Consider the following 12,610-nt stretch of genomic DNA (forward strand, 5'->3'; position numbering starts at 1 on the left):
TAGTCGGGCCTCGTGCAAGAGCCAACACATAAAAAACATAAACATACATAAAACATATAATGGATGGGGTGGGAGACAAGAGGGGGGGAGAGAGAGAGGGAAGCACAACAACAGTAGAGAGCAGGGACATCGGTAGATCTGTGGAAGGGAGAGGGCTGGAGGGGGGGGGGGGGGTGGGGATGGAGAGGGGAGTTACATGGTATAAAGCAAATGGACACGACAAGGAATTTCAGGAAAGAAGTCGGAAATTGAAAGAGGTGGATTTGGGGTGTATTAACGGGCGTAGAAAAGATCAAGGTTTTGGATGTGGGAAGATAAGAGATTGTGGTGAACAGCCGTTTTAAAGACCTGGAGGGAGGAGTGGGATTGAAGAGAGTGAGAGAGTTTGTTCCAGAGGCAGGAGAAAAGAGGAATGAAAGAGTGAAGGTGAGCAGAGAGTCTTGATTTTGGCAGTTTCACCAGAAAAGGGTTGCTGGCAGATCTTGTGCTTATTTTAGGAATCGTTGGGGGACAGAGCACATCTAGGAATATCCGTGGCACCACTTACATAGACAGAGCAGGGGGAGCTAGGCCGGAGAGGAGTCGGTAGAAGACAGAAAGACCACTAACCTGCTTGCGGTGAGTAAGTGAAAGGCCCTCAGAATCAGCTTCATCGTGGGAGATTCCAATGATTCTGAATGCTTTGGTTTCAACAGAGTGTAGCCGAGCTGGGTGTGAGGCAGGTGTACCAGCTAGGAGGGGAGAGCAGTATTCCATTGAGCTGCGGATGAAAGCTTTGTAAGTGGTGAGGAGCTCAGAAGTGCCAAGGAAGGACTTCGCACGACGGAGGATGCCCAGTCGGCGACTGGCTTTGGAGGCCAGCTTAGAAATGTGGTTTTCCCAGGAAAGATCATGGCAGATAGTGAGACCCAAAATCTTGAGTGACAGAACTTCTTGGAGAGGATTATTATTATTATTTTTTGTATACATAATCGAGGCTCGTGAAAGAGCTAACATTTATCACACAAACAAATCAAAAAGACAAACAAACAAAGTATATAAAAAGGGGAGCGGTAGACAAGATGGGAGAGATCGGGAAGCACATAAACACAACATTTGAGAGCAGGGACATCGGGAATGTGTGGGAGGGAGAGGGCTTGGGGGGGAGATGGCATGGGAAGGGGGGGAGGGGGGTAGGGAGAGGTATAAACACAAGGACACCAAGGACGTCCAAGAAATAAGTTGGTATTTCAAAAAAGTGGATTTGGGGTGAAATTAGCAGGGGTAGAAAAGATCAAGGTTTTGGATGGGGGAAGATAAGAGATGGTGGTGAACCGCTGTTTTAAAGACCTGGAGGGAGGAGTAGGATTGAAAAGAGTGAGGGAGTTTGTTCCAAAGGCGGGAGAAAAGAGGAATGAAGGAGTGAAGGTGAGCAGAGAGTCTTGATTTTGGCAGTTTAACCATAAGAGGGTTGCAGGCAGATCTTGTGCGACCTGTAGGAATATTTGGGGGACAGAGCCCAGAGAGAGCTGGAGGAGCAAGGCCGGAGAGGAGTCGGTAGAAGACAGAAAGACCACCAGCCTGCCTGCGGTGAGTAAGTGAAAGGCCCTCGGAGGTAGCTTCATCACGGGAGATTCCAATGATTCTGACCGCTTTGGTTTCAACAGCGTGAAGACGAGCTAGGTGTGAGGCAGGAGCACCAGCCCAGAGGGGAGAGCAGTATTCCATTGAGCTGCAGATGAAAGCCTTGTATGTGGTGAGGAGCTCAGGTGTGCCAAGGAAGGACATCACACGACGGAGGATGCCCAGTCGGCGACTGGCTTTGGAGGCCAGATTTGAAACGTGGTTTTCCCAGGAAAGATCATGGCAGATAGTGAGACCCAAAAGCTTGAGTGACAGAACGTCTTGGAGAGGATTATTCAGAAAGTGGATGGGAGGGTTGTCCAGTCGGTCTTTTCGGAGAGACATCGTAAGAGTGTGAGATTTGTCAGGATTGAAAGACATGTTCCACTTGTTTGCCCAGTCTGTGATTTTGTCCAGGTCTGCAGAGAGTGAGGAGGCTGCAGACTGCCGATCTGAGGGATGAGGAATGGAGCGGCAGAGAGTGGAGTCATCAGCAAAGAGATAGAGAGGATTTTCAAGAGAGTCGGAGAGATCATTGATGAAGACCAGAAAAAGCACAGGGCCCAGAACACTGCCTTGGGGAACTCCAGCCTGAACAGGAAGAGGAGATGAGAGAAACCCATTCAGGGCCACACGTTGACTACGACTAGAGAGGAAGTCCGCCAGCCATGTGTGGAGATTTCCATGGATACGAAAGGAAGTTTGGTGAGCAGAGCGGGGTGCCAGACCGAATCGAAGGCAAGTGATATGTCGAGGGAGACAGCTCTAATTTCCTGTTTGGCATTGAGGACCTCCATCCATTGTTGAGAAAGCAGAAGCAGCATGTCCAGAGTAGAGTGACCTGGTCTGAAATCAAATTGATGATCAGAGATCAAGCCATTGGAGAAGAGGAAAGATTTCATATCCGAAGCAATGATGGATTCCATGACTTTGCTGATAATTGGGAGAAGGCTGATTGGTCTGTAGTTGTTAGGATCTGTTTTTGCACATTTTTTGTGTAAAGCGGTGATGTTGGCTGATTTCCAAGCAGATGGCAGATGACCTTGAGCAAAAGAGAGGGTGAAGAGAACAGAGAGAGGGAGTGAAAGAGCGGAAGAACAGGATTTTAGGACACATGGGCTGATGCCGTCAGGTCCAGTTGCAGAATCAGAGTCGAGGGTTGACAGAAACTTTTCCACCTTGTCAGGAGGAAAGGACACAGAGTCCAGGATTGTTGAGAAAGTAGATGGGAGGATTTTCCAGATGGTCTTTTCGGAGAGAAATAGTGAGAGTGTGAGATTTGTCAGGATTAAAAGACATGTTCCACTTGTTTGACCAGTTTGTGATATTGTCCAGGTCTGCAGAGCGTGAAGAGGCTGCTGCCTGCCGATCTGAAAGTTGTGAAATGGAGCGGCAGAGAGTGGAGTCATCAGAAAAAAGATAGAGAGGATTTTCCAGAGAGTCGGAGAGATCATTAATGAAGACCAGAAAAAGCACAGGGCACCAGAACACTGCCTTCAGGAACTCCAGCCTGAACATGAAGGGGAGATGAGAGAATTCCATTCAGGGCCACACGTTGACTGCGACCAGAGAGGAAGGAAGTCGGCAAGCCATTTTTGGAGGTTTCATTGGATACCATACGAGAAGAGTTTGGTGAGCAGGGCGGGGTGCCAGACAGTATCGAAGGCACGAGATATGTCAAGGGAGATGGCTCTGATTTCCTTTTTGGCATTGAGGACCTCCATCCATTGTTGAGACAGCAGAAGCAGCATGCCCAGAGTAGAGTAACCTGGTCTGAATCTAAAGTGATCAAGCCATTGGAGAAGAGGAAGGATTTTATGTCAGAAGCGATGATGGTTATTGGGAGAAGGCTGATTGGTCTGTAGTTGCTAGAATCTGATGTAGCATCTTTTTTGTGTAAAGCGGTAATGTTGGCTGATTTCTAAGCAGATGGCAGAATACCTTGAGCAAAAGAGAGGGTGAAGAGAACACAGAGAGGGTGTGATGGAGCAGCAGAGCAGGATTTTAGGACCCATGGGCTGATGTCGTCTGGTCCAGTTGCAGAATCAGAGTCAAGATTTGACAGAAACTTCACCTTGTCAGGAGAGGACACAGAGTCCAGGAGCAGCTGGGTTCGATTGGGTAAGGTGGGTATATCGAGTGATGGGTTTGGGACACAAAATTTTGAGGCAGACACAGAGTTGAGGCATTCAGATTTTTCACGTGTGGAGACGGCTGTGTAGCCGTTTAGGGGTAAGGGAGGGGATGGAGTGGGAACAAACACCAGAAACAGACTTGACCAGACGCCACCAGGATTTGGAAGGAGACAGGTTTGAGAGTTCAGTCTTGAGTGTGGAGAGATCGTGCTTCCTGGCTTTCCTGAGGGTAGACACACACTTGTCTGAGCTTTATGAAAGGAAATGAGATTGCCTTCATTTGGATTTGCCTTCCATGAGGTGAAGGCAAGTTTTTTAAGGGCAACTGCCTCACCACAAGATTCAGTGTACCATGGACGGGAGGAAGGGTATGACAACTGAAGACGAGATGGGATAAATCTGTGTTTGAGAGAGAGCAATTTAATTTGGAAAAATTTACAGGATGAGTTGATGTCAGACAGTAGAGATGGGAGACCAGTCCTCAGCACGTTCATTAATTAATCTGCACGCTCATCAGAGAACTCTGCACGTTCATGAATTAATTAATATGTATAACCTGACAATTCTGACAGTCCATTGTTAAGAATAAACAAAAATATAACAAGCATTCTGAGTATTGCGCTGCAATACATGTCCCCTACCGGCAGTCTGTCGTCCAGAAAACTGTTGGGGAAATTACCAAGGGTTATTTACCCACAGCTTCTGAATCGTTCCCAATTGCTAATTACCTCAGGACGGGCTCACCTGTGATTCGCACTCGGGACTTCGATTTGTACACCTTGCAGACAGGTCAGCAGAAGCACGAGAAAATAAGTTGTTGATAAAGAACCTTTCGAGTCGCTAAATATCAGTAATTTATTATATTTTCCGGTTCACGATCAATGATCGATGTGTACATATATGTTGCCCGGCTTGGCTCCGCCCCTCCCGAAAGCGCGCGCTGTGTCGCGCTGTTGACGTTCGCGAGATGAGGCTGAGGGCACGCGGTGCGGCTTGAGGAGAACTCTCGAATAAACAAGAGCTATCCATTTTAAAAATATTTTCGTTTAATAAACGATATCTGCCAAACCACGTGCCCTATCGCAAATTCCAAAAGGACGTTATAGTAGACTGACATGTTAAACAGATCTGTGAAGGTTCCCCTCGATTGGATCAAAAATGAGGGAGCGGCTCAGTTTTAAAGGTTAATGCTTAAAAACGTCATAACTCTGAAACCATGTGACGCATGAGGTCATGCTCGCTGACTTTTTTTTGTTCGTCATGGGTATGCGATTCCGCCTGCAAAGTTTGGCTCGGTCTGTTCAGCCGTTGCAGAGAAAAAGGGGTTTTTGTGTTTTCACGAAAAACAATATGGCGGCCGAACCACGTGACCTGTGACGTCATAATAACCATTAAAATATTCTACAGACCGAGTCCCTCCTATGGTGAAAATTTGTTCTCAATCGGTCCTATTATTGCAGAGAAAATCTTTTTTAAAGGAAATTAAAACTTAAAATGGCACTGAGTTAAGGATCATCAGAATTATCAGAATTACCAAAGTTCAAAGTGCCATAACTTTGTTAAAAATGATCGAAACGTCGTGAAGTTCGAAATTCATCTGTAACATATCATGAGGAAACCATGTGCCAAGTTTGAAATCATTAGCGTTAAGTGCTTAGAAAAAAAAAGTCCGGAAAACTGTTCTTTGCGTGACGGACTGACGGACTGACAGACTGACGGACGGAGGGACGGCGTGCAAACCTATAGTCCCCTCCGGTGTACACCGGTAGGGGACTAATAATCGGCCTATATGATGGTTTATCATCAGTAATTGGAGTATATTTTTTATTAGGTTAAACATTCTCTATATCTACAAATGCTGAAAATATATTACGCATTCAGAAGGGTGAGTGGACATACAATTGGAATAGGCAGAAACCGACAGACAAGGTGGATCACAGGAAAACGTAGATTTCCAATGCATTAATTATGCAGACAGGGTGGATCATGGGAAAAAGAAGATTTCCAATGGATTAATTTAAGCTTCAAATTCCAGGGAAAGGTTTCAGCAAAGACAAACTGGAACTAAAGTTGACAGTTTCCAAACAGGCTCCATTGTTTGTTTTCACTGTTTCCCCCTTTTTAGTAATAGCAATATTCATGTGGCAATAATGGAAAAACTATTTCTTGTATTATCCTCTTCCTGGTAATCAGAAGCATAATATGACATTGTCTTCTGGGTCTTTTTTGTGTACAAAGTCAAGGCGAGTGCAAGAGCTGGAACAGAGAAATGATCAGGACATAACAGAACAAAAGTAACGGCAGAAACAGAGGGGGGAATGTCAACAGCTGGGTTGAAGGTTAAAATAGAGGAATACTTGGACAAATAATGGATGTGCGGAGGAATAAGGGATGTAGGATGCACGGGGAGGACAAGATGGATACAGAAGTGAACTCTCAGGCAGGAACAACTGGAAAATTGGAAGGAGGTGGTCTTGGGGGAAAGAGGACAAGGGAGTGGGGGTCAATGGTGTAGAAAAGATCATGGTTTTGGATTGTTCTCTGTTGATTACCTTTTGTACAGCGATGCGTACATCTGTGGAAGAAAGCTGACTGAGCGGCTTTCCATGCTGTGGCACCACTCCACAGGAAGTGAGTCGTGTTGACCACGTCACAAATAAATTGTCTGAAAAAGATAAAAAGTCACACAAAAGGCCAAGATTCAGGATGGAGGTCATACCAACACTGTGCTTCGCTCATACTATGTTTGCAAATGCCCCATAATGATCCACCTGTAAGGGTCTGTTGTGCCTCTGACCCCCAAACAGCACCAATAGCCAGGCTCAGTGCTGTATCAAAGGCCTCTTGGGCTACTGGTCCAACCAGCCGGTCCCGAAACACCCGACATGCTTCGTAAGCCCAAGCCTGAGCCAAGAGGTTGCTCCTGGAATCACCTACAGTTCCTGTCAGAAAGAGACAATTAAACCTGTTTTTTGTAGGGTGTTTAAAAAGTAAGTGCAATGAATGAAATACTTATGTTTCATGTTGTCTTGGGTTCTATTTTTACATGCATAATTTATACATTCGTTCAGATAACTGGACGTGGTTTAAAAGCAGGAACAACCAATCAACTCCCAGTACATTCCCATGCCCCTCCCACAATTTTGTTGAAGAACAATATTCATCCGGGCTCTTGCAAGGGTCCCTTAGCTACAAGACGCGTACAGTGGCTTTAACCATCTACCGGTTCTTCACTGTTTTTACCCTGCCCCACCTGCCACCACTCCGCCCCAGACTTTTGGCGGCGTTCGAGAAAAAAAAATTATGCGAAAATATGGCGAAAAAAAGTATGGGAGGGGGAGGGGAAGAATCTGCCCACCCTCCCCCAGGCTGATTAGAGTGAAGAGAAAATATCCATTGAAAATATTTAAGCAAGTTGTTCAATATGATGCACCGCTTTAAAAGCAAACTTTAAAAACATCATTGGATCAAACATGAAAGGGACAAATTATTAGATATTCGGCAAGAGGAGTTAATTATGATCTTAAATGCCAACTTTAATCTCTCTGTGAGTTTAAATAATGATGTTTTACTTCAAAGTATTACGTCATAAAAAATGCAGTGAACCTCACACAGCCATTACCAACTCCGGATTTCCAGGAGTAAATATAGATTTTTTTAAATTATTTAAAATTTAAAAAGATATTTTGATTTACTTTCTGTTGAGGAAACCGATGTTGACCATATTTAAATAATTTGGTAGCTTATTTAATCTGTAAATCGTGTTTGAAATCATGAATTTTTCTCCATATTTATGCTCCAATTCGTTTCTTTTTTTGTCATACAAAAACATCCGACCACTTTCTGTACTCATATTAATCCCCTTCACACTGATATTATTTGTTTTACAATATCACATGGAATTACATACACCTAACCTTATCCCTAAGGCTAACCCTAACCCCAACCCCAACAAAAACAAGTTTCCATCCATGTCATTTAATTACTCCCGCCAGGGAGTAATGCATTCGATCGTGTCCGTGTCCGTGTGTGTGTGTGTGTGTTCATGTGTTTGTGAACAAGATATCTGGAAAAGTTCTGAACAGATTTGGATGAAAGTTGGTGGGATGATTGCCCTTGGGATAAGGAAGAATTGATTAGTTTTTGGTGAAGCTCAGGAATACTTTCCGGATTCCGGATTTTGGATATTCCGGATCCAGGAATTTTTTTGGAAATTTTTTTGGGAAAGATTTTTTCTGTTTCCTGCATTAAAGCTTTTATTCTTATTCTTAAATGATGTTTTTCTCCTCTAATTCCGAGATATATCAAAATAAATTCTCTGACAGTTAGGGCTTACTTTCTTTTTCATTTATTGTTTTGGGGAGAGGGGATGTTAAACAAAACGTATTATTCCAACTAAACCCACGGCGGGAGTATGCGCTCTACTGAGTGGCGTTCTAGTTTCAATTGTTTTTCGATTTTAAAACTTTATTAAAAACATTTATAAACCCTAACCTTATGTAACTCTAAGTCTAGTGCGGATGTATAAATGAATGTTTATTGGGTATGCACGTAAATTCCCAACGCTAAACCTAATCTAACCTAACACCTCGGCCCTGCAAAACGAACCCTCCATCTAATGTGGAATAATGAAAATATTATGTATAAAATTGAGAAATCGACCCAGCGGAATATAAATTCATATATACACCTGACATTGTTTACCTCCGCCACCAAAGGTGGATGGAGGTTATGTTTTCACCCCTGTTTGTTTGTCTGTCTGTCCGTCTGTTTGTTTGTCTGTTTGTGAACACGATATCTCAAAAAGTTGTGGACGGATTCGGGCCGAAATTTGGCAGAGAGCGTATGTGACTAGGAAGAAATGATTAGATTTTGGTGAAGATCCGGATCCGGATTCGGTTAATAGAATTTTATTAAGTGATTCTTCACCATTGGGAGATAGGGCCAAAAACGATACATAGCAGGATATCTCAAAAAAATATGGCCGGATGTGGACGAAACTTGGTGGACAGGTTGTGTGTGTGACAAGGACTAATCGATTCAATTTTGGTGAAGATCTGAATATGGATTCGGATATGGGAATTATTTAATTTTTTAAGTGATTCTTCACCATTGAGTGATCAGGCTAAAACCAACATATAGCAGGATATCACAAACAGTTGTGGACGGATTTGGACGAAACCTGGTGGACAGGTTGTGCGTTGGACAAGAAAGAATCGATTCAATTTTGGTGAAGATCCGGATTCGGCTAGCAAATTTTTTAAAGCGATTCTTCACCATTGGGAGATCGGGCCAAAAATGATATATAGCAGAATATCTCAAAAAGTTGTGGACGGATGATTTTGATGAAATGTGATTATGTATTGTGGTTTTCTGGTCTACTCTGGGATACAAAATGTAAACTGTTCACCTGGCGGAGGTATGCTCTCTACTGAGTGCCGTTCTAGTTTTATCTGTTTACATGTTCGCCATGTAACCCCTTGCAAAACAACTCTCCACTTGCCATGTATATGATCTCATGACCTATTTGACCCAAAATCCATGGGACTTTTCTTCCTGATATTTCCTTCCTGATATTAGTATGTTGCATCCTGGTGTTGGCTTAGCGGTTAGGGTGCCGGCTTGGGATCCTCGGATCCTGGGTTCGAATCACGATCGATCGCTGAATTAACGCCAGGGGGGTTGACTCAGCCTGTCATCCTTCCGAGGTCGGCAAATCGAGTACCAGCTTGCTGGGATGAATGATCATGGTGTGTACCCCGATTTAGAATAGGTACACCGTATCCCTGCGCATCGCAGGAGGCGACCAAGGGTTGGCGTCAGGAAGGGCATCCGGCCATAAAAACATTGCCTCAAACAGGGAACCATGATTGTCATGGGGCCCGCAAGGCTAACCCCCGCTCTAGCGGGGAAAATGGCCTTAAAACGATCATTCATTCATTCATTCATTCATTCATCATGTTAAAACGTTAGAGTACGATATGGAAAGGATGATCCAAACGACCATTTTGCTCTTTTATTTCTACTGTACACTAAAGGTTCTACTGTACACTAAATTTTCTGAGTCTGAGTCCTTGGCATTCCGAGTCCGATTCCTGAAAAGTGGAGTCCGAGTCCGATTCCTGAAAAGTGGAGTCCGAGTCCGATTCCTGAAAAGTGGAGTCCGAGTCCGATTCCTGAAAAGTGGAGTCCGAGTCCGATTCCTGAAAAGTGGAGTCCGAGTCCGATTCCTGAAAAGTGGAGTCCGAGTCCGATTCCTGAAAAGTGGAGTCCGAGTCCGATTCCTGAAAAGTGGAGTCCGAGTCCGATTCCTGAAAAGTGGAGTCCGAGTCCGATTCCTGAAAAGTGGAGTCTGAGTCCAATTCCTGAAAAGTGGAGTCCGAGTCCACCAATAAATCACTGGTTGTCAGGATGCATAAGAGAATGAATCATGGCCACTAACCACAACAGTAGGTGTTGGTGGTGCCTACTGTTGTGGCTCATGGCCATGATTCGTTGTTCCAGTTTGGAATTAAGGTAATGACATGGTGTGGTTACTAATATAAAGTTGTTTAGTACATAAGGTGAACAAACATTTCTACATAAATTAGGTGAATGGCAAGTTACACTGTCATCCTAACAGGAAGTAAAGGCTTGTGATAATACGGTACCTTCACTTAAATTGTAGCGCAGAAGGCCGAATATCCAGTGTGTGAGCTCCCGAGGAGTAAATACGTAATGACTGAATTCCTCAGAAGAACATTTTTTCTGCACCTGTTGCAAGAGAAAATATTTAATATGCATAAACTTCTGATATAATCACAAGATAGGCTGGATTTTTCACAACCTCCTCCAAAACCCCCATGGCGAGCTCTTCCCAAGCTCCCTCAACCCCACCTTCACTAAAAAAAATTATCGGTCAAATAGCCCTTATGTGCATCCAATTATTCATGATTCCTTATTTAAGAAGTTGTGGCGGACACAAAAGCCCACTGGCGTGGTGACATCATTCCACGCACCAAGTGGGCGGTGGCCACGTCCGAGGGGTAGGCGTGGCCTCATGAGAGACACCGGGCGCCCAGCCCGGAGTGTTACAGTGTAGTCTTGAATAAAGGCGTTTATATGTTACTGCTTGTCCGCTTCCTCCTTGCTCACAAGCAGCGCGCGTAACGCCGCGCTTTATTGGTGACCCTCGATGTTGGATCTGCCGGAGCGATCCTTCCACACGCGACGCCATCGCCATGGCCGCCTTCGTCAAACTTCCGGAATTTTGGGAGGCTCAGGCCGAAGTCTGGTTCGTCCAGGCCGAAGCCCAATTTCAGCTTCGGCACCTCACCGGCGATGACACGCGCTACTGCCACGTCGTCGCCTCCCTCGGGCCCGGCACGGCCGCTCGAGTTGTGTCCGTCCTTCGCCACCCACCGGACGGCCACAAGTACGAGGCACTCAAGCGGCTACTCCTAGCCACGTTCAGACTCACGGACGACGCACGGGCCGACCGCCTCCTGGATCTCCCCGAGCTCGGTGAGACGCGCCCGTCGGTCCGAATGGACCATATGCTGTCACTGTTGGGCGACGAAGCCCCCGGTTCGCTATTCCGGGCGCTTTTCCGTCGCCAACTTCCAGCGCAGGTTCGCCTCGCGTTGGCCGGGACCGGGCTAACAGAACCCCGAGCATTGGCGGCCGAGGCGGACAAGTACTTCGCCGCTTCGGACACGCGGGCGAGCGTTGGCGTGGCCGTCACGGCCTTCGACGCTGCTGTTCCACAACATCATCTTCTACAGCACACTGATGTTCCACAGCATCATCTTCTACAGCACGCTGATGTTCCACAGCATCATCTTCTACAGCACGCTGATGTTCCACAGCATCATCTTCTACAGCACGCTGTGGTTCAGCAGCATGCTGATACGCACCTCGTGAACGCCGCCACGCCCCGCCCACCGCCGCGGCGAAAACCGCCACCGCGGGGAAACCCGTCGACTCCACCGGCCTGGCGGAGCCAGCCGCGCTCCTCCAGCTCCACCACCTGGTGCTGGTTCCACGCCAAGTTCGGCCACGAAGCTCGGCGGTGTCATCCGCCGTGCTCCTTCAACGGGTCGGGAAACGCCCGGGCCGGCGCTCAATTGTGGCGATGAGCGCCGGCCGTTCGAGCAGCCTGCTGTTCATAACGGACACCTTCTCCGGGCGCCGTTACCTGTGCGACACGGGAGCACAGGTGAGTGTCATTCCCGCCGGCATGTCAGACAAGCACGCCGCGGGTGGGGGCCCCGCGCTGCTTGCCGCGAACGGGACGCCCATCCGTACGTACGGAAAACGCTGCCTCTCTCTGCGGTTTGGAGGGCAGGTTTTCCGATGGACGTTCGTCACCGCCGACGTGCCCATGGCACTGCTTGGCGCGGACTTCCTGTGCGCTAATGGGCTCCTGGTCGACGTCAAGCGCAGACGGCTTGTCCAGGCCGAGACGTTCAGCTCGCTCGCATGTGCGTTGCCCAGCTCAACGAGCGGCTTGCCAAGCGGCTTGCCGAACGATTCGGTTCCGGCCACGTTGGTCTGTACGCTTCCGGCAGCGGACGCATTCACCCGCCTCCTCGCCGGTTTCCCGGCCCTCACGCGGCCCACCTTCTCGGCGGGGGCCGTCAAGCACGGGGTGGCCCATCACATCCCCACCGTCGGGCCACCGGTCTACGCCCGGGCACGCCGCCTCGAGCCGACGAAGCTGGCGGTGGCAAAAGCGGAGTTCGCTACCCTGGAGCGACTCGGCATCGTTCGGCGCTCAGAGAGCGCTTGGGCGTCGCCGCTGCACATCGTGCCGAAGCCCGGCGGGGGATGGCGACCGTGCGGGGACTATCGCCGTCTCAATGACGCCACGACTCCCGACCGCTACCCCGTCC

The 12,610-nt window shown here is 47.2% G+C and overlaps 1 protein-coding gene across 1 annotated transcript in view; it reads right to left on the minus strand.

Annotated features, from left to right (window-relative positions):
* DYNC2H1 (dynein cytoplasmic 2 heavy chain 1) overlaps window positions 1-12,610 on the minus strand; it is a 235,102-nt gene that overhangs the window by 67,098 nt on the left and 155,394 nt on the right. The window contains exons 36-38 of the mRNA XM_078784009.1: window positions 10,388-10,490; window positions 6,509-6,679; window positions 6,290-6,402 (exon numbers count right to left, since the gene is read on the minus strand). Of these exons, the coding sequence (XP_078640135.1) occupies window positions 6,290-6,402; window positions 6,509-6,679; window positions 10,388-10,490 (387 nt within the window). The remainder of the gene's footprint in view (window positions 1-6,289; window positions 6,403-6,508; window positions 6,680-10,387; window positions 10,491-12,610) is intronic.

Source organism: Myxine glutinosa, chromosome 8, assembly GCF_964187855.1.
Source record: "Myxine glutinosa chromosome 8, kmMyxGlut1.1, whole genome shotgun sequence".
NCBI classification, from domain to species: Eukaryota; Metazoa; Chordata; class Myxini; order Myxiniformes; family Myxinidae; genus Myxine; species Myxine glutinosa.